The sequence below is a fragment of the Prosopis cineraria genome, unplaced genomic scaffold (genome assembly GCF_029017545.1).
Source record: "Prosopis cineraria cultivar Desert tree isolate PC_DT_omini unplaced genomic scaffold, ASM2901754v1 PC9, whole genome shotgun sequence".
Taxonomy (NCBI): domain Eukaryota; kingdom Viridiplantae; phylum Streptophyta; class Magnoliopsida; order Fabales; family Fabaceae; genus Prosopis; species Prosopis cineraria.
This window is the reverse complement of record NW_026555340.1, coordinates 25,402,439-25,419,754: the sequence shown is the minus strand read 5'-3', so window position 1 is coordinate 25,419,754 and position 17,316 is coordinate 25,402,439. Positions and strand designations below refer to the sequence as shown.

The 17,316-nt window shown below is 32.7% G+C and overlaps 2 protein-coding genes across 19 annotated transcripts; both read right to left on the bottom strand.

Moving 5' to 3' along the window:
• Positions 1 to 1,806: 1,806 nt before the first annotated feature.
• Positions 1,807 to 8,794, bottom strand: LOC129320958 (RNA polymerase II C-terminal domain phosphatase-like 4). 8 transcript variants are annotated; one of them, XM_054966661.1, is made up of 12 exons: positions 8,462 to 8,794; positions 7,460 to 7,560; positions 7,324 to 7,381; positions 6,481 to 6,617; positions 4,914 to 4,990; positions 4,308 to 4,423; positions 3,607 to 3,787; positions 3,099 to 3,388; positions 2,803 to 2,831; positions 2,559 to 2,682; positions 2,443 to 2,481; positions 1,807 to 2,321 (listed from the first exon to the last, which is right to left on the bottom strand). In XM_054966661.1, exons 4-12 carry the CDS (start codon positions 6,615 to 6,617, stop codon positions 2,031 to 2,033), a joined length of 1,284 nt encoding a protein of 427 aa, XP_054822636.1. In that variant the 5' UTR covers positions 7,324 to 7,381; positions 7,460 to 7,560; positions 8,462 to 8,794; the 3' UTR covers positions 1,807 to 2,030. The 8 variants fall into 8 exon arrangements, with proteins under 8 accessions (XP_054822636.1, XP_054822629.1, XP_054822631.1 ...); XM_054966654.1 differs by lacking the exon at positions 2,803 to 2,831 and having other exon boundaries at positions 2,559 to 2,744; positions 8,462 to 8,786; XM_054966656.1 differs by lacking the exon at positions 2,803 to 2,831 and having other exon boundaries at positions 2,559 to 2,744; positions 7,482 to 7,560; positions 8,462 to 8,786.
• A 2,724-nt stretch (positions 8,795 to 11,518) lies between these two features.
• On the bottom strand, positions 11,519 to 16,080 carry LOC129320764 (reticulon-like protein B21). Of its 11 annotated transcripts, none has more exons than XM_054966353.1 (9): positions 14,769 to 16,080; positions 14,606 to 14,665; positions 14,418 to 14,520; positions 14,243 to 14,317; positions 13,997 to 14,140; positions 13,318 to 13,387; positions 12,954 to 13,134; positions 12,391 to 12,865; positions 11,878 to 11,906 (listed from the first exon to the last, which is right to left on the bottom strand). In XM_054966353.1, the coding sequence occupies exons 1-5, from the start codon at positions 15,334 to 15,336 to the stop codon at positions 14,077 to 14,079; spliced, it is 870 nt and encodes a 289-aa protein (XP_054822328.1). In that variant the 5' UTR covers positions 15,337 to 16,080; the 3' UTR covers positions 11,878 to 11,906; positions 12,391 to 12,865; positions 12,954 to 13,134; positions 13,318 to 13,387; positions 13,997 to 14,076. The 11 variants fall into 11 exon arrangements, with proteins under 11 accessions (XP_054822334.1, XP_054822328.1, XP_054822330.1 ...); XM_054966355.1 differs by having other exon boundaries at positions 12,391 to 12,646; XM_054966351.1 differs by having other exon boundaries at positions 12,391 to 12,874; positions 12,954 to 13,019.
• Between the last annotated feature and the right edge of the window lie 1,236 nt (positions 16,081 to 17,316).

The window sequence follows — 17,316 nt, the reverse complement described above, 5'->3', positions numbered from 1 at the left end:
ACTATTATGTATGAATTGTGACACAATGATTAACAAATCTTTAACTAATGTACACTAAATCATTTAATCTTTAAATATTATGAACATTAAAAGTTTAAAATATTTTTAATTTTTATAATTTTATTTTTAAAAATCTAGGGATAAATATTTAAGTAATAAAACTATAGAGACTGAATTGTAAGAGGTAAGATTTATGAATTAAGTTACAACTAAATTAAAACTATAAGAATTAAATTAAACAAGTTAAAATTTAAGAATTGAATTATAATTATGTCAAAACAACGAACTAAATAATTAATTTTTCTTTTAAAATTCAATTCTTGAATGTGTGCATAGAAAGTATCACATCAAAAATAACAACATTTTAAATAATGCTCAAATCTATTAAAGAATTAGTTTCACAGCTGTCAGTTATAATGATCTTGAAAAATGTAAAAAAGAAAAGGAAAATAGTCAAATATATGTTGGGAAAAAAAAACTTCATAACTCAAACAATGTTAGTGCTTTACACAAATTCACAATCTTATTAGTAAAAAAGCCTATTATCAAACCCTCCATATTAATATTGATCCTGCAGCGGCATAACGATATTATTAGCTGAAGCACCATATATTGCTTTTTGTAAATGTTGTTTCTTATGTTCAGATCTAGAAAAGACGAACAAATAGAACCAAGATGTTTTTAAATTCTTGGGCTGGTACTGGACCATTTGAACCATGGAAAGAGATGTTTTAACTGAAGAAATCTAGACACAACACACACACACAGACAATTTTAGAACCATGTGACTGGTATTGTGGATAACAGTTTTGTGGTCTCTCTTGTTCTTTCTTAATCCCTATGTTTTTTTTTTCCCATAATAAGTGTGGAATAATAACTTGGTCTGGGTGTAATTTTAAGCTTCTGTACTGTAAACATATAATTTTAACTCTTCATAGGTTTAATCTTAACTATGTTATCTCTTTAATATATTAATTCAAAAATAAAAATATTTAATTTCGATCGAATTAATTTTGTTTGTTGATTAATTCAAGTAAGACGATTATTATTTTTAAATTACACCAGGTTAGAATTTTGAACTTCACTCAACTCCTACCACTGGAAATGATGATTAATGCCAAAGAACTAAATTGTTCTAATGAATAAGCAGATACAAAATATACTGGAATTGTTTTTTGTAATATATTGCATTCCTAAAAGGGGGGATTAAATCTAAAAATTATGGTGGCAAGTGGCATTAATACCCAAAAATAATAATAATAACTATTTGATCTTCTTATCATGCTGGTCTTCAATTCTCATTGGACTAACGTTAATACTTGATATAAATTTAAGGTTGGCTCCAGACTTATTTTGCCTCATTTGCAATTTAAACTTCTTAAAAAACAAAAAATGCCCCATCCTATGACTAAGCCCAACAATACCAGTTTTGGACTAGTAAAAAATTCAACCCAAATATGTGGCTCAGCCGAATTGGGCTGCCATAATGGTGGCCCACTTGAAGTAAATTGGGCCACACTGTCATAATTGCTGAGCACGCAGCTTGCCTTAAGAAAATATCACACACACACACACACACTCGCCCAGTAGCTATCACTGTTATCTATTACGTATGATTGTATTCAAATCATCTTCACACATTACTCCCTCGGGTAGGACTCTAAACTACCTTGGTAACAATAATTGAAAGCAGTTTGAATCATTTTACTTTCTTTTTTAATATAATCTTTCCCCACAATACATCTTAAAAAATGTTTCATGCCAAATAGACGTAAATTGTGCGTGCTAGGTTTCGTTCAACCCCAATTGTAAAATCAAGCATAATTGATCACCATGCAACTAAACATTGAGAAAATATTACATTGACTCAATTCACAACACTATTATGCATCAATGATTGCATCCGTGGACCTAATAAATGTTAACAATTAGTGGTTAGCCATGATGAAATATGGGATCAAAACGGGTTACTCTTAACATCTAAGTAAGCTACGAGAAAAGAATAGCTTAATACAATAAAAAGGTCACTACTATTTTTTCTTGGGAGAGAAGTTAACTTCAGGCTGCTTCTGCCAAAAGTAATTTGCAGCCTCAATCCATCTGGGATGAACTAGAAACTTCTTCTCCTTCACTGCCCATCGTGCCTTCTCTGTCCCCGCATCGGTTGCCACTACATGTGTCACAGTGGGATCCACTTCCGTCAAACATGTGGCCCCCATCTGTTCTGCCATCTTCCGGAGTGTTGGTAACATAGCATGAACTATACGGCTGAATACAAGCACGCATCCCTTCAAGACTTCACTTTTAAGAGCTCGCAGTACCTGCACAAAAATTAGTGGAATTTTACATGAAATCTCAATTAAAAAAAAAATCGTAAATTAAACAAGTTTCCACCATCAAAATCTCAAAGGCATAGCATAGTTAAATAGGAACATAAACTACCTGCCTCACATCTCTTTCAGTAAGATCATCTTTAAGTTCCTACAAAAGGATCCCAGCCACATTAGCTTAGAGCACATCAGAAATTACCGGACAATGAGAGAATGAAAGTGACATACGTCAAAGAATGTGTGATGAACTTGTTTGAGAACGCTTAGAATTCTTGAGAGTGCCCCATCAGATTCACATTCGTCGCTCTTTGACTCAGCAAGAGATTGACAATTGAAACCAAATTGCCGGCAACTTGAAGCGAAAAAATGGTATCTTTCCATCAGTATCACATTATCTTTATGCTTCATCCATGCCTATCAAGTAGTAGACAATTTCCATACAGATTATAATAAGAAAGAAAAATGGTCTTACAACGTAAAAACCACGCTGAATGGCATTACCTGAAAAGATAATGGTCATCATACTAGCATACAACGGTAATTTTTTTTTGGGGTTTCTGTCATTGACTAAATTAATTATGAAACAGAGAAATAGACTTGGTAGCATACCTGCATAACATTCAATTCTTTCATACTAACAAAAAAAAAAAATTTGGAAAAAAAAAAAAACTCCAGAAGTGACATTCACAAAGGAAAACTATCCAATCATACAAGCATGCCGATTAAGAAAAATCAAAGTTATAAGTCCGTGAATTGGAATGCACTTACATTTTCTGTATCATCAAGAATGAGAACAGCACTTTCTTGCCCCAGCACAATATCAAGACCCTTCTGATGCTTTTGAGTGCCATCGTCCCGAGAAATCACCTTAGAATGGAAGTATTCCCCCTTTGGATCAAGCAGCTTAGCCATCTCTAATGCATAGGACCGATCGCCCATGGTATATATGTACATTTCAAACATTTCACTCACTTCTTTGAGAAACGTGCGGACAAAGGGCCTCAACTTGGTCATCATATGCATATAATCCAACTTGAAGAGGTTGCCTTTAGCCACATCTATTCATTTCATCATGCAAAGATTTCAAGGTCACTTTTATGGTATAATGAGAAATAGTAAAATACAGCCATTAAGGTAGATTACTTGACATTCAATAAAAAAAAAAAGGAAAGAAAGGTGGCATTGAAGGAAAAATTATTCATAATGCATCATTAAGATCACTATATATAATATAAACAATTGTTGACAGACAAAAGAACACAATTAACATAATAACCTGCTAGAGAATCTGTCTGGTTCAGTAAATACACCTCTTCTGAATTCAAATCAACAAGTTGAGTAGAATTCAGCAGTGTGTGATCCAGATCAAGAACCAAGTAGAGCTTTTTATGACGTAATAAATTCTTCATGTCCGTATCACGCAATCTAGATATTTCTTCATTATGAAGCCTCAATCCCTGTAAATAAAAAAAAATCCATCCTATATAAAGATTAATGAACAATAATTCAACTAAACTAGTTAGACTGAGTTGCCCAAGAACACTAGTCACAAGCCAAACTATCAGCTAGTCAAATCATGAAATTCAATAAAGGATTTATGCATTAGAGATTGAAGGAATACAAAATAGCAAATGTAAATTGGAAGAATCTTCATATTTCAAACCCCCATACAGTAAACCCTTAAGTTGTTAGTAATGCCAAAGATTGAGGCCATTTTGTATAGCTCAAGAATCCAACAATCAAGTAGATGTTCTTTATTTTCAGTTCCTCAACCATGCCTTATAAAACATGAGATTAAATCAACAAACAACCTAATAATTTTGAAAATTTGACAATCTTGTATTGGCCAGGTTAATTTCTCGTATGCATGTAAATGATTGCCCCAGCACATTTTTTTCACATCACAATTGTCATGATCAATGATAACCATTTGTTAACAACAGTGTAACCCAAAAATAAATTTTAGACTATTCATACCTTGTGTATGTACCCAAATGTCACACCAGATTCCCCATCCAACTTTTGCCCACAACGTATACACATATCTCCAAATGAACCAGGATGAGCACATACATCTTCCTTCACAGTTTCCTCTACAGCAACAATCAATGAAAAGGGAGAAAAAACCTCCAAATTATAACATTTCCAAGCTAAAGAGACAGTTGTATATCTAAAATTAAAAACTAAACATTGGTTAATCCATATTACATAGGAAGATCTACTTCCTTTTTTTCAAGTAATGAAAGAACTGAGTTTGCATGTTATTCATGGCATACTCATTTGATTTTTTTCATGAAGAATAAAGAACAATTATTTGACTACTTGATTAAAATGAAAGTTACAGACAGATAGTGACACAAGCCAAATACCCTCATGCCAAACCAGCAAATTAGTTTGAGGGTGCTTTTGAGGCACAAAAAACTATGAAAAGTTACCATGTATCTTATACGTTAATTTTCTTTCTGAAAAGAAAGGTAATGCATAAAAAGGCTCCAGGAAGTTAGAGCTTATCAGTCATACAATTGGAAGGATTCTGGGCTCACCAAAGTCAATGACTGTTACAAATAAGACCACCAAACTCACCTAAGCTCTCCTCTACAAGCCCTTGTGAAGTAGACCCCTGAGTCTCCTCTATGCTTTCAACTTTACGCCTTTTAATTCTGCATCAATTTATAAATCTGTAAATTGAAACTGCATCAATTTATAAGTCTATAAATTGAAACAGAAATCAATGTAATTTGAGAACAAATATAAAACAATTAGAAAAAGCCCTAAAAGTGGCATCAAGACAAAACTTAAATGCAACTATTTTAGAGATTGTTATTAGGTTCTCTAATAAAAACATAACATGTGAATATTTTTTTATAACCAAACATGACATAATTGGTTCTCTTAGTAAAGTTCGTTGCATGTGATGTTTCCAATGGAAAAGAGAAATTAATAGCATACATTTAAGAAACTTTACCAAGCTTTTTTGATAAAATTGTCAATCCAAAACAGCTGAGTACCAAGAAAAAAAGAAAAATTAATCATTTGGTCCTTGTAATTTTGACCCGCGTGTAACTCAGTCCCTGAAGTTTTGACTCAGTTGTAAATCAGTCCTTGAATTTTGTCTCTTGCAATTTAGTCCATGAAGTTTCAACCTCTTAAATATTGGTCCTTCTATTTTAAAAAATTAAATTATAAAGATTAAAAATATTTTAAACTTTTAATATTTGTAAATATTAAAAGGGTTTAGTAAGAGATATTAGTAGTAAATTTTAAAATATTTTTAATCTTTATAATTTTATTTTTAATATACAGGGACCAATATTTAAGAAGTTGAACCTTCAAAGACTAAAATGTAAGAGGCAAAGTTTAAGGATTGATTTACAACCAAGTCAAAACTTCAAAGATTGAATTATAACGAGTCAAAATTTAGGGATTAAATTACAACTAAGTCAAAACTATAAAGTTTAATTGATTATTTTTCCCAAAAAAAAAAAATCATCACCACGCATATAGATGGTCAGTAACAACACTAAACTAAATATCTTTTTTGAATTGTAATGAATATATCAGCTACAAGCACCAGAAAGATATCCCAACTCATTCAATAACTTGTATAACATAGAATTTTTGGTTAAATATATTCTCAAAACATGAACCCTCAAGAAGCCAATGTCTCTCAGATTCATCCAACACTGACATGTTATGAAGTGAAATTGGCTACCCCAAGGCAGTCAAGATTAAGTTAAATTACAAAAATCAACAATTGTAAATGCAGTGACTATTAAAAAGGAAAAGTTGATAGGAACATTTTCTATAGTTTAGTTAATACTCAATGGGAAAGTATCCAAACCTACATCATTAGCAAGCATCCTACGATACATATACATGTTCATTAGTAATTAAACTCTTGATGTCAAATCTCATGAATTTACAAATATAAAAACCATTAATAGTGATTCAAGAATAGCTAGATAAGTGTCATTTCATAATCACTTGTGTGAAAAGAAAATTAACTTAAACTAGATAGAAAAATAACTTGAAAGCAAACAGGGAAACAGATCCAAATTGCCAGAGCACTCTAAATAAAACTGAAAAACGATAACACATCAACTCATTCTAGAACTGCAAATAATAAAATGAAATAGCTTGTAAACAGCACCTGACAGTTTCAGACTCATCTTGATTCTCAACTTCTTGGGTAGCATCTGGAGAGCTTGCATCTAATGCAGAATCAAGGTATGCAATAAAATCATCACTGCTAGATGAATGTACTGGAGAATCTGTCGCAAGACTCATCTGAGTCATAGCCACCCAATAAACCAAATTAGCAAGTGAAATTCAGTATTACCAATAATATATATTATGCTTCATATGAAAGGTATATAGTAGTGTGTTGATTATACACCAAATTAAGCCAGTGATCAAACAAAAGGAGAAAATAAGAAAAAGGCAAAGCATCCACAAGCTTAGATATCACAGCAATGTAATACCAGCCTGCCTAAACCTATGAATCATATTGATAGGTCATAAATGGAACACTAATTCCATCCAAAACTCATATGAAAATCAAGCCATTAGGTTGCCACCTCAGAGAAATTTTACAAGGCATGCTTTGCAAGGCAACTCCAATTCACCCATTACTCTCTTTCTCTCTGTGTCTCTCTAGTTTTGTATCATACAGACACAACGGTTTTACAAGTCACAAAAGATAAGTGTTACAAAAAATTTAAACAGGAATACTTTAATGATGAAAATTTAAAATAAGTAAAGTTAGTGTTGTTTCTGAAATTAGTTGATGCGGATATTTTTGAACAGGTCTTCTGAAAATGTAGTCCAGAGAGGAGGTGCATGGAAATAACTCTAACATGACTCAAGGAATCGTACTGCAGTGCTTAAATTCGTTCACATATTGGCATATAAATTAAAATCTAGGATTGTACCACCAACATAGTTAAGCTAAAGCAAAAAAATAAAAGCCAGATAATCAAGGAAGTAATCTTACCCTAATTCACAAATATTCTTCGTAATGGGAGGTCTTGAACAAAATTTCTCCACAATACCTGAGAAATTCACAGCAAAAGGTCCTTTTCAAAAAATAATGCAGATGGAAGATAACAGGAGTAAGAAAGGAAGCACACCTAACAAGACATGTAACGTTACCCTGGACTTCTTCTTCAGTCAAAAGGGCGAATTGGTAAATTCTCCGAACTGTAACATAGGCGAAGGGTCCCCAAAAGACCTGGCAAAAGAAACAGAACTCATTGACAGACTTAGCCAGGCACCACTCTAACAAAATTACACATAGCATGAGGAAGAGGAAAGGGAGCTAAAAAGCTAAATTGGAGCAACCCAACAAAAACACAAGTAACAATTGAACTCGCCAAATAAAGAAAGTAAATTCAATACCTAGAACTGACACCCACTATGGAAATCAAACCATCACACCAGGAGTAAGAATTAAAATGATAAAACAAGTGGATTGAAACTGGTATTATTACATGACGGGCTATTTTATTGAAGTGAAATTAAAATCTCGAGTAGATTAGGTTAGGAGGTAGAATCAGGGGAAACAGAGCCTCGCTTCTGATACGCCTTCCTCAGGGTCGTCCTCTTCGCTGCCAAAGTTTCCGTCAATGCGGGCTCCCAACATTCCAACGGCGGAAATGGAAAGCTTTCGTTAGACTAGAAGGGCCGGGCTTTTTCTTTTGGGCTGCGAGTCCATTGTAGATAAAGCCCGCCCTGCTTTCATCATGAGGTGTTTCTTTTCAGCTGTCCACCCTCCCTCTACTTCACAACGACAAAACCTATTTATTCAGGCCGACATCGGCATCGAAAGTTACAGTCCACGCTCAATCGTTGGTTATTCCCAAAAATAATTGTCACTTAACGAGCATGATGGGCCTATTCATTTTCCTTTAATCTGAGGGAGCTCATGGCATGCCGATCGATCATAAATGTAGGTGGGGAAAAATGAGAGAAAAAGGAGAAAATGTCATACAGAAGAAGATTAGAGAAGTTCGAGCGTGAGTGTTGGTGTCTGTGTGGGGAGACTAAAATTCTGAACTCGAAATTAAGAGGAGATTCGTCCCGGTTGAACTCGAAATCCCCAAAATTCTGAAAATTAGAAGCTTAACACTTACCTATCGAGCCGATTTTACCGATTAGCACCAGCAGCAGAAGGTCTTCACTTATTTGCCCAAAATCGCTGCTATCCTAATGCTCTCAATCGCCGATCTGGTCTCTCGGCCTGTTTTCTCATCTCCGATAGCTACGGCGGGAATGTGAATATCGTTATGCGCTAGTTGCCCCGTGCGTTCGGTTCAACGGAATGGAGGAAAGAGAAGGAGAGGGAGGGATAAAGAACGGATTTGGTGCAATAGATTTTGTAAAATGACTGGCAAGTAGGGTGATGTTGACGGTGTGATCTGTCTAATAGCTAAGAAGAGAGCAATACGCAAATAGATCTAGCCCTAAAAGGTTTGGACCTGGACGAACTAGCCCTTTTAAATTCAATAATATTTTGGAGATTCATTTTGCATGGCGCGACCTAGGCTCTTAGAATTAAAAGGTCGACCCTAAGGGCTTCTGGTGCATCATGCAAAACACGGGGAAGAGAGGAGGGAATATAGGAGATAAAAGAAATAATAATTTTTATTCGATTAAATATATTAAATAAGCTGAAGTATTATTTATAAGCTTCAACTTAATTTTAAAAATAAATGTATAAAAATTTTAAAAGTTTTAAAATTAAATAAAAGATAACAATAAATAAAATAATAATAATAAATATTGAAGGATAACAATAATTTAAATTAAAATAAAATGTGTGTAATTGATATGAGAACAAAATATCTTTAATTTTTAAATCTGTAATATTTTTATAATATCTTTACTTATTTCTTTCTAATTTTCTTTCCATAAGCTTCATTGCTATTTTTTTATTTTTTAAATTAAAAATATAAAAAATATATTTAAAATTTTTAAAAAATTATTACACATAATATTAAGTCTAAAAAATAAATTTAAATCAATCTACAAAATAACAAATTTAAGTCTAATAAAAAATAACAACATTCCAAAATCAACTCCTTGACAATTAGATTTTGCTAGCATAATCAACTAAATGTTGATGATTTTTATTATCATTAATATTAATAGAATTTGATCCTTTTTCTTGTGAAGCTTCATTTGTAACTAGAGTTTTCTTTTGATGTATTTATTTTTTTCATATTGAATTTTTAAGAAATATATAAATAAGTCTAAAAAAGTTAGCTTTTTTATTTTTGGAGCTTAATTTATTATTTTACACCTTAAAAGAAGAGCCCAACACTAATTTTTTTAACTTAAAATGATTGACCAATAGGCTCAACTCTAATTGATGACTCCATATACAATGTACTCGAATGTTTAGAAAAATATTTTTATAGACCTTTTAAATTATTTTTTCCTATATTACCTTCAGCCTTCTCCAAGCACTCAAATATTTTTTTAATGGGAACAGATAAAAATATTTTTAAAATATTTTAAAAGATATATAAATATATTTTTTATTAAAAAATATTTGGGTGCTTTGCAAATGTTAAATTTTTTTGCACACCCTTCTCTTCCCAACCATTTGGAGAGCAATCTCTTTACAAATAGAAATAAATTACATGATTATACTATATTGGTTTATAAAAATATTTTATAATTTCCATTTTTTTTCAAAAAAATTAAAAATATCATCAATGCATGATGAATATTAAAAAGAGTGGAATTTAGTAGATTGTTTAAAAAAAAAAACCATTAGATAGAACATACGATCAAAATTATCTCGCTTCTCACCCACTTTACAAAATTCACTGCATCAAACCTGTTCGCGAGATAAAGGGAAGAGGAGATTAAGGTTTTGGATTGATTAAGAGAGAGGAGAGAAAAAGGATTTTAATGAATATTTATTTGGTTTAGAAAGGAAGAAGAAAAAGATCAATAATAAGTTGATAAGTTTATTCCATGTTAAGTTCATTTTATTTTTTTATTTTTGCTTTGATTTATTATCAAAAAATAGTTATATTATATTTTATTAACTTTATTATTTTTAGGATATGAGCTTATATTAATAACATTTTTTGAAGAATAAATATATTAACATTACATTTTATCAGTGCATCTAATGAAAAAATATTAAAATTTTAGACAATAAAAATTCTATATTAATTTTCCTAAGATGATAATTTTTTTATTATAATAGAGAGGAAGATAGTGCATAATTTTTTATTATCAAAGATAATTTTAGGATTTTTAAAATAATAAATAAATAATTTAATTATTATAATTTTTTCTCGCTTCTCCTTTCCAAAAAAACCCCCCAAGTCCCCTTCTCCTTGCATCCAAAAACCTCCAACTAAATCTACCCAAAATGTCTAAATAGTATATACTTGCAATCTTTTATTAGTTGTGCTTTTGAAATGCATATTAACTCAAACTCACAATTTTACTTTGATATTTAAGTTGATCTATGGAACATTGTATATGAATGATAAGGCCTAGTTTAAAGTTTAAACAGCTCAAAGTTAGTGTATTTTAGTGCATTAGTTATTAGTGATTATTTTTGGCCAAAAAAAAAGTTATTAGTGATTCTTTAACTCAAACAATAAAGCTATTATTAATACCAATATTAATTGATTTTATTGAATGATAATGGATGGGTTTACTTTCACTGATGTACTGGTTTCATCCTGTCCATACTTTGTATATGATACTTGTATTATGTTTGGAAGAGAAAATTGTTGAATACTCTGTGTAAAAAATAAAAGAGGAATGAAAATGAAGAGAAGCTTCAATAATTACAATTCATTAATTGAATGTGGGGTAAAAAAGAACAAGGATATCACTCTATTAATGATTGCTTTGTTTCTTCTCTCTTTCGGCCCCACAAAATTAAAAAAAAAAAATTGATATATCTGCAAGCTTTGTCTGGAACGCGCAGAGACATCTAAAACACTCTGTAGAATACCACATCACTTAATTTTGACATAGTAATTATTAAATAACGGTCAACATGAAGAAAATATTTTTTTCTTATTCTAATAATTTATTTACTCTAGTCACACTTGCTGATAACATGGAAATTGAATCTGCTTTTGAAAGTTATCACTTATTAGTAGTATTCAATAAGTTATCATATTTTTCTTAGAAGTTATTATTACGCACAATAAGTTAATATTTTTGAAGTTATTATTACAGCACAACATTATTTGTTATGTGAAAAATTAAAGAATATAAGCCTCTAACTAACAAATTTACATCAAGAAAGGAAAAAACTGAGTTGTTATGAGTATCAGAAGCCTTTCATGGTTGGACTTGGATCACTTGAAATTGGAACACTACATTCAAAATGTGGGACCAACTGCACCATGGATTGCCCTTAAAATGCTTTCTTGGGTTTATTTGTTTGAAGATTAATGGGTCTCTGCCCTGGTTGTCTCTGCCCTTTAACTCCAACTTCTTCACATGTTGCTCCTCCTTCCTCCTCCTCCTCCTTCCATTCATCTCTTCCCATTTGATTTTGTTGGTAGTATCTTAATGCTGCTATTAGCACAAAAACTGCAAATTTCATAACATCCATCCATTACTACTTGCTCAACTGCTGTTTGCTCAAAGATAATAGATGCGACAAGCTAAAAGAAAATCAAGCAGAGGAGACTAGATCATCTACTTTTCACAATCCATCCATTTCCTACAACTCATGGGAGGTTCAATAAACAAAATATAGAAGAATGTTATCTGCAGAAGTCGCGAGTCACACGGAATCTGGTGCATCCGTGTTATTAGTGTTGGTACAATCGCACCCACTAAAGTCACAAGTTCACACATTCATTTGCCTCCCCTTGTACTCATAGTTTTTTGATCCCTAGATATTCTTGAAATGTAGTGTGATATCAGATTTGGATATCTAAAATTACAGAGACCAAACAAGTCCCAAACACACACACACTTTTTTATTCCTTGTGTTAGTTTTTCTATCACTTTAACATCATTTAATTTCAGGGAGCTTAAATTAAATGAGAGGGAGTTCTTATGATCTTACCTGCCCAGATACGAACAACAAGTGATGACAGATTCCACACAAGGCCAAAGATGCCAAGACCCACTGCTTTCTTGTGACCACATGAATCCCAACCATCCCTCGCTCGCTTCACCCACGAATTTGCTGCACCAATTTAAGTTCTCCATTCACCACCGCCATCATCATCAAACTACATTCTTAACTATAATCTCCAAAATCATCATTATTCAGAAACATTGTTGCATGCTCTCTCATAAGGTCATCTTATTTATGCTCCCTTCAATCACCATATGGGGATGGAAGATTTAAAAAACTTACTTTAATGAAAAACATTTATTTAAAATAATATTAATAGAGACTCATAGCTGCCGACATGGATAGATAGATACAGACAAAACGGCTTTGCAGTGGGCCTGAGAAGTAAGAACTAGTACACTGGAGAGTCAGGCATTACATTATGCACAGTGAAGCACTGGTCACAGCAATGTCTTGCGTCCTTTTACAGCTTAACGTTATAAAGTCAGGAATCAATACCTTGCATTAAATAATTTGATATCAGAGGTACATTAAATTCAGGTTCTTACCGTATGAAACCAACTGTACAGAATACAGAGAGTAAAGCTTTGGAGCCATGAAAACAACAAAGAAGCCTGAGGCAGTGAGCAAACGTAAGCTTGTGTTAATATGGCGTTCCAAGTGATGGAAAAAGCAAGAAACTTCGCGTAAACGAGTGGAATGCTTGTGAGATTCATTTTCTTCTTGCTTCTAGATGAAGTAAAATAAGGCAGAGTTAAGAGTACTACATGACAATATAGGGTCAGACACCCCACAATATTAAGTACTCATCTTCAGCATGAAGCTGTGAAGTGTGAACGCTATTTCTTTTTTTCGATGGAAGTATGAACCATATTTCTATTCAGTGAAATTTGCAAGTATATGGAAATTTACCGAATTTGGCCATCTTCCAAATGGTTATGGAGCTGCCCCATCTGGCTAAAACAAACAGCAAAACAGCCATCTGCAATTTCAGTGCACATATTAGAAAAATTAGTTGAGTAGAGAAGTGCAGGTTACAAATAATTACAATCCAAGATTTTAAATTTTAAAATCATTCCAACAGATTTGAAAGCAAAACTTTAAACTATATAAGGAAATGTACGACTTATAATTTGGATTTTTTTTTTTTTCTTTAGGATCTTCTAAAATAATTTCAGATTTTAAATTTCAAAGTATTTCAATAAAAGCATTTGTAACATGAGGGTTTTTACTGTAATTTCCTCCGACAAAACAAAACGTTTGTCTGGAGACTACTCTCAATTACCTTAATTTTAAGCTCAATATAATAAATAAAATAAATACTAAAATATAATATGATAAAATATATTATTTTTTAACACACTAAATTCAGCCAACTCAAAGTAAATAAATTTAAACCCATACATTACAAAAATAAAATAAATAATAAATTGAACTATTTGTCGCTTATAAGTAATATACAGATTATACCCCTATTTATCATAAATCTTAATATTTCGTATCGATGTCAGACAAACGAATATGCCGTTCTAACAAATTAGAAAAGACCAGCGGGAAGAAAAGGAAGCAACAAGCAAGCAAAGAAAATTACCTTCATAGTGGTACCAGGATCTCCAGAAAAGAGGGCTCTGAGTTTTAACAGAAACTCGTTCAAGTAAGGCAGAATCATTTTTATGACCCAAATTGCTTCTTCCTCTCCCATATATGATTTGTGCTATCTAAATCTATAACTCCCCTGATGATGAAGTTAAAACACAGCAAAGAGAGTCAGATAGTATTTTACTCGTAATTCTGTCCTTTTTTTTTTTTTTATACTTTTCCCTTGTAGGGTTATTACCTGCAAATGAAGGATCTGTAGAGGAAGATAGCAACAAGATAAGCAAGGCCCAGATAGGACATCACGGAAATAGAACTGTAGGATCAACGATTAAAGCATGTCAGTTCTGGGCTCTGTTCTGAGACAACAGGAATATATGTAATCACAATAAACATTTTTACTGTGGATTTCTGACCTCACATTGATATCCTTTGCATAAGAAGATAAGATTATGATGAATGTTCCAATGCCGAAGACAAATGCTGATCTTGAGACCTCTCTCCACATGATTAAATCCACTGAGGAGTGACAAATATGTAGAATAATTGTTAGAAAATGAATGCAATTCACTTCCATGGTTGTGAAATGTAAATAGATCATCACCTAGGCTCTGCAATTTGTTCTGGGTTTGTGGAAAGGTATGGTGCTCGTCAGCCTTTGGAACTAATAGAGGGTAAAAAATTAGTCAGCCTTCAAAATGACAAGCATAGAACCACCAAACACAGATTGAAAGAGCAAAAATGTATGTAAACCTGAAAGAACATACTTGAATGAGATTTTCTGAAATTTTGGTAAATTGAGGAATGCCTTTTAATTGGGGAAGATTGTTTCGTTGTGCGAGGCATTGAGACAGGCCTTTGATCATGTTGAAATCGCTTTTGGATCAGAACCTTCTTGTGTTGAGGTTCATTTACAGCCTTAAGCTCAGAGACATTGATTTCCTTCACATTCTCCTTCACCATATTAATCTCCTCATCTACTTCAACTCTTTCATCTGCTTCGTCGTCAATATCAGCAATTATATCGCCACCAACCTTCACCGATAATTCAGGAGGATTTTTTACATTGCCTACATTTTCTGAACGGCTTGAAATAACCTTTTCTGTGCACAAAACGAAATCCTTGCAAAACCCAACAGTATTGTTCTTAGATTCATCTTCAACTTCGACCGGCACTAATTTTGTCTTCCTCAAGTGAATTGAATTCTCCGGATTTCCATTACCGGGCCCATCGACATCCTCAACCTTTTGATTAATAGATTCTGATTTCGACTTCTTGAGCTGCTTCGAATTCGTTTCTGGTTCCTCAGCGGATTCGGATCTTAGCTTTCTCATGAGAACGGGGCTTCTCTCGCATTTTTCCGCGGACGAAGAAATTTTCCTGGTAAGAATTGGGCTTTTCTTGATTCCATCTAAAGAAACACTAAGCCCCTTGCTCAGTCCATCGCAATTCTTGAGCGGCTCTGATGATCTTCGTCGAGCTACAAGAATTAGGTTCCTATCGAAACCCTCCGAGCTCTCCGATTTCCAAGTCTTCCTCTTCCCGTTTGGGATTCTTCAATCTGGTCCTACCATCCCCTCCTTCTTCAGGACTTTCTTCTCCATTGAAGACCTTAATCCCACCTCTCACTTCGTCACTCTTCATCCTGCTCTCCCACACCGAACCAGGCACCACACCGCCTCTAGCCCCACCTCTTCTTCCACACACATCCATCTCTAGTATACCCCTCTCCTTCTCTCTCACTCCAATAATGATAAATACTGTAATGGGGCCGAGGTGATGAACGGATATACGAAGCTTCGAGCTGAAGAAATGGCCGTACTTAGATAAAGAATCGTGCAGGAAAAGACAGTTCTGGTTCGCTTTCCTTCCTCTTTCAATCAAGGTGCCCGGTAGTAATCCGAAGAGGGGAAAGCGAAGGAACAAATTGGTGGCTTGTGGGGTAGAAGTAGAGTTGAATGACAATGATATTTAAGGAAGAAGCCTCGTTTGAGGATTTTATAATCGGATTCCCTGATTCATCATTCCCATAAAAGCATCTGATAGTCATGGTCTCAGATTCACTGCCTGGCAGCTAAACAACATGACACGATGAACAGTGTACATAATATTTAAATATGATTTATTTATTTTTTTTAAAGGCTACAGCCGTACAGCGAGCGGGTGGTGTGAAAGACTTGCAATCTGCTGTGACTTGTGATGTAATAAGAGCGAGTGAGTCACCGACAGGTAAACAAACAAAACCCTAATTTGGTCTTTGAAAGTTATCTTTCTTTCCTTTTGAAAGTTGCTCTCCTTCAATTCATTGCTTGATGCTTGTGTGAATGTCTTCTGTTAAATGCAATCAATATGTAGGATTGAATCCATAACCTTACAAGATGTAAAGGTTCGTTTGCAAAATAAAAATAATAATAAAAAATAAATTAAATCATCCTTTCTTTTCTTCATTTGATACAATTATTCATTATTCATGAGTCGAATTAGATATGATTATATTAATGACGAAACTCTTTTGACAAGTGTTTAACTTTTTATGATAATACATATATCACAGATGTGATAATCATCATGCCTTTCATAAATTTTATAAATCATAATTTTCAATCTCACAAACTAAATTATCATTTTACTTCATGAATATAGTTTATCTTCCCTTCACATTTTGATTAATTTGTTTTTGCCTTTATTTTTTTTGGTAAACTGTTTTTTGCTTTTATTTTGTTAATCCATTCAATTCCCTTCTTTTTTTCAACAATCTAACAGATTCTAAGTGCTATTAGACTCTGTATCGTAATTAGCAGGAAAAAAAAAAGTTTTTTTTAGTGAATTGTGCACGTTAGAGGGCATGCAAAGACAAGCTTTTTTTATTGTGAATTATGCATATTAGGAGGCATTAAACATGATAATAAGCCTTCCATGCATGTTTAGATTTATTAGAAATCACAACAAGAGGTGGAGGGAGGGGACCAATGGAAGCCATGATCTTCAAGTTTTTAAATTTTTTTAATAGTTTTTTCATCTTAATACTAATAAAATTTATTAAATACATTTTACAATCTTATTTTTTTAAAAAAAATACAAACTTTAAAAAATATTTTTCATTTAATACTCAATTTGTCAAAGAATATTAAAAAAAAGAATATATAAAAAAGATGATATTGAAAGAACATCATTAATAAAATTTCATTTTTGTTAGAATTTCTTATATTTTAGGACACTAATTTTTTTAAAAAATGTCCTATAATTCGAAACGGAAATAATATTATATAGATGTTATATTTATGAGAGTTTTGTAATGTATATATTTTTTTAAA